The 4,406-nt window shown below is 35.3% G+C and overlaps 1 protein-coding gene across 1 annotated transcript; it reads left to right on the top strand.

Annotated features, from left to right (window-relative positions):
- Positions 1-2,728: 2,728 nt before the first annotated feature.
- On the top strand, positions 2,729-3,264 carry LOC106778640 (the record flags this gene model as incomplete). The annotated part of the gene is made up of 1 exon (XM_014666623.1): positions 2,729-3,264. A coding segment is annotated over exon 1 (536 nt), but the record flags the coding sequence as incomplete, so codon positions are not given.
- Positions 3,265-4,406: the final 1,142 nt, after the last annotated feature.

Below are 4,406 nucleotides of genomic sequence, written 5' to 3'. Positions count from 1 at the left end.
CTTCATCTTCAACTTCATTCTTCACTTTCTCAAAAATGCTACAAAACAATGCAAAACAAGCATAATATCGCTAAAAATAACTTTTGACTCTCTATAAACTCATTTATTGAGTTTTGCTTGATTCTAAGCTCATTCTAAGCAGTAAAGGGAGTAATTTGGTCTAAAATGACATATGAAAATAACTGTTTTTCAACGTTCATCAACACCTCTCCTCCATTAAAACACATTAAACACTGCATCATCAATTCATTTCCGTTGCAACCACTGTCTCACTGGTTTCTTCCGGCTTAGAGCTCTTAACTGCGTGATTCAAGCTGGATTTGGTCTCCATCAAGTGGTATCCAGAGCTTAGGTCGTCCACGCACCAGGAGCTAAGCTAATTCCTCCATTTTCCATTTCAATTCTGCTTTAGTTGATTATCCTGTCATGTTTTTTCCAGATTCTGTTTTAGGTGTTTATTTCATTTCTGTTTGGTGCCTAATTGCATTGCCAGTCACTAAATTCTTGTTTCCATTGTGTTTTCATGTTGATCTTTCATTTTAAACGATGAATGTTGTTTGTTTGAGTCATTTCCAGTTTCAATTTCCAACTTTTGTATTGTCTAAGTCATGTGCATGTGTTGATGCAGTTTTGTTTCTGTTTTGGTCAAGTTTAATCTGTTTCAGCTTGGTTTTTCGATTTTAAGCGAGTTTAGATGCAAGTGTAGCTATATATCAACCATATGAGGCAATGAGAACATGTTCTAGCCTTGGTGATATGAGCTAAAGCATTAGAACTTGATTTTGGTTTCAAAATCTGCATTAAAATGTCAAATCTGGTTTAAATTCATGAATCTGTTTTTCAGTGGTTTTCCTTTGATTCTAAAGCTTGGTACAACATTGTTTAATGTTGTTGAATGTGTCTTAAGGTGTAGCAAACCAGAATAAGCAATGAAATGCAATATGCATAGCTTGGTTGCTTAAAATCCTTAAGAATTCCACTATTTCAGTTTGAGAAATCTGGTTTTTCACCATGCCAATTGAATTGAATTGTATAATCTGACTTTGGTCATGCTAAGCACCTTAATTCTAGCTTAGTTCTATGTAATTACACTACCTTGAGTCATTTTTTTGCTGTCCAACTTTTGAATCCATGAAAAACTGAATTTGGTGGTGATTTGGCGCAAATTTACTGCATAAAACATTACAACAGTGATGATTTTCGAAAATCTGTTGTTTCTTTGTTGTTTGAAAGTTGCTAGCACTGCTCATTTGGTCAAAAATGAATATATATGCAGAATAGCCTTTTAAACTATCATTTTTTACTTAAAAACGGAAGTGGACCAATGATTCTGAATATTAATCATTTTCTCAGCTGTTTAAGAGTTTAAACATGCTTAATATCATCAAGAAAAGTTGTTTGATCATTCACAGAAGCTGTTGAGTCACTGCCACTCGTTTTTGCTTCCAAAACCACCATTTCAGTCAATTTTTTTTTGGTGCATATTTTTCAGTTTCAGACACTATTTTGATATTTTTGGTTGCAAATCACTTTTGGATTGTAGCAAGAGCTGGTTCATGGTTATAGAATGAAAATAAATGATCAAAAAAAAGTAAACACAAGTGTTAAAAGGCTTGTAGAACCATGCAATCCAGATTCAAGCACTTGACACCCCAAAACACAAAATCTGAATTTCATTGGGGCATTTTAACAAACACTTATGTAAAATATCAAACAGTTTGGACTGAATGACTTTGTGATCTGCCAATTTCGTTTTTAATTGCTTTCTTAATATGTTATAGTGCCTTTGATAGGTTCCTTCTGAGTGCTTGCTATTATTCCATCTCCATTCTCGTTTGTTTTCCACATTATTGGCCTCCAAACTGTCAAATATTCTTCAAATTGAATTGGAATTCTGGTGCAGTTTTCTAACCTCTGTTTCGTGCGTTTGAAATGGATTTGAGGTGCTATGGTAATCTTTGAGAGGTATCCAGTAGCAGAATTCTTCATCTAAGGTGGTAGCATTTTCGGAAGTGAAAAGGGGGCTGAAGTGGGAACCAATAAGGTGCTTTTGATCAGCTGCAACTCTGCTGTCCAGCAGCTAAAAATACACCAGAAAAGTGGAAAAAGGCAATCTGTTTTGAGTGGAATTTTGCAGCAGCAACAATTCGCAATTCACATTAGTTTTAGGCATTATTTTAAGCTTATTTACACCACATATCACAAAACCTTTGCTGTTTTAAGTTGAATTTTCGTTTCTTTGATTAAGTGTAATAGTCCAATTTCGTTTTCTTAGTGTGGAAGTGTGTCAAGGGGCTCCAAGTGTCACTTGCACTTTCACTTAGGGCCGTCTAGCATTTACTTTTTGCATCTTTATTTCTTTCCTTAATTGCTTGCTTAATCTTTTTGTTTTAAGTCTCCGTGGTATATAGGATTGCATAACATATAGATAAACCTTCTTTTGGTTTTTAGTAGCATTCCATTAGCATTTAAAAGCCTTTTGAAAGATTTCTATTTAGAAACTAAGGTAAAAGGAAATCTAAGGAAACTCTGGCTAGGAAGAACTTGGTTTCTAAGCTTGTCCACTTGTGACTCACCTCTTCTTCCTGGGAGCTACTTGGAACATTTTTACCTTTAGAATCTTTGTAGAAATTTTTCACCAAAAATAAAGAAAGTTTGTGAAAATCTTTTCACTCATTAGTTGTCAACTTTTGAAAACTTTGTGAAAACCTTTTCCCATTTGACAAGGATGAGTCAATCTAGTGTGCAAGGAAGTTTGAAACCCAATAGTGAGAGTTCACGAAGAGAGGAGATTGAGCAAAAATTTCAACAAAGGGATAGAGAGATTAGTGAACTCAAAGAAATGATTGGTCAACTTTTGGTCAATCAAAACAAGGGCAAAAGGATAGAAGGAACTTCATCTAGGAGAAAAGACTATCATGGGGATACATTCTCTTCCCCAAGTGAAAATGAACAATATAGTAGTCATCACAATGATTATCACTATCAAATACCTCCTAGGAGAAATCATAGAGTTAGGGATCATCACCCAAGAGAACCCAAAATTGATCTTCCTTCCTTTCATGGAAAGGATGATGTGGAAGAATATCTAGAATGGGAGATGAAAGTTGAGCAATTGTTTGAGTGTCATCAAATAGATGATGAGAAGAGAGTAACCATGGCTTCACTAAGCTTTCAAGGTTATGCTCTATATTGGTGGGCAGCCTTGGTCAAGGACCTTAGGCTAAGACATTTACCTCCCATTAGGTATTGGAATGAGTTAAGGTCTGCCTTAAGAAGAAGGCATGTTCCAACCTACTATGATAGCGAGTTAATGGACAAGCTCCATAAACTCCAACAAAGAAACATGAGTGTTGAAGAATATAGGAAAAAAATGGAGTTACTCATGTTGAGAGCTGGGATAAGAGAGGAACCGAGAATTACAATTGCTAGGTTCCAAAGTGGACTCAACAATGACATAAGAGATAAGGTAGAACTTTTACCTTATAATGATTTTAATGAGTTAGTCCAACTTTGTGTTAGAATAGAGCAACAATTGAAGATGAAAACTCCCTCTAAAAAGGACTACTCTGATTCTTCCTACCATAGGAAAGAGTCTAAGAGGGAGGGTGAACCCTCCAAATCAAAGGAAGAGGGACCTAGGGAAAAGGAAAAAGAAAAATATCCCTCTAGAGAATCTTAAAAAAATGATAGGATAAAAGATACCAAGTGTTTTAGATGTGGTTACAAAGGGCATTATTCTTCTGAGTGTCCTAACAAAAGGTCTACTTATATCCTAGAACATCAAAATGAAGATGAAGATTCTTCTAGTGATTCAAATACTTCCATATCTGAGGAAGAGGCCTTACCTTGTGAAGGAGAGTTGTTATTGGTGAGAAGACTTCTTGGAAGTCAGCATATAGAACTAGAACAATCACAAAGGGAGAATCTATTCCACACAAGATGCAAACTTTTTGAAAATACTTGTTCATTGATTGTGGATAGTGGGTCCTCTTGTAATTGTTGTAGTTCTAGAATGGTGGAAAAATTGGCCTTAACTACTATTCCTCATCCCAAACCTTACAAGCTTCAATGGATAAAAGAGGATGAAGAAATAGTAGTCAAAACACAAGTAAACATACCTATCTCCATTGGAAACTATGAAGAAACAATTTTATGTGATGTTGTGCCAATGGATGTTGGGCATGTTCTACTAGGAAGGCCATGGCAATATGATCATAACTTCACTCATGATGGCTACACCAATAAGATAACTTTTCTCCACAAAGGAAGTAAAATAACTTTGATTCCTCTTACACCTCAACAAGTGAAAGAGGATGAAATAAAGATAAAAATGAAAATTGAAAAAGAAAGAAAAGAGGAAGAAAGGTTGGATAAACAACCTTCTAAAGGAGAAAAGAGAAAGG

Source organism: Vigna radiata, unplaced genomic scaffold, assembly GCF_000741045.1.
Source record: "Vigna radiata var. radiata cultivar VC1973A unplaced genomic scaffold, Vradiata_ver6 scaffold_962, whole genome shotgun sequence".
Taxonomy (NCBI): Eukaryota; Viridiplantae; Streptophyta; class Magnoliopsida; order Fabales; family Fabaceae; genus Vigna; species Vigna radiata.
This window is presented reverse-complemented; position numbering and strand designations above follow the sequence as displayed.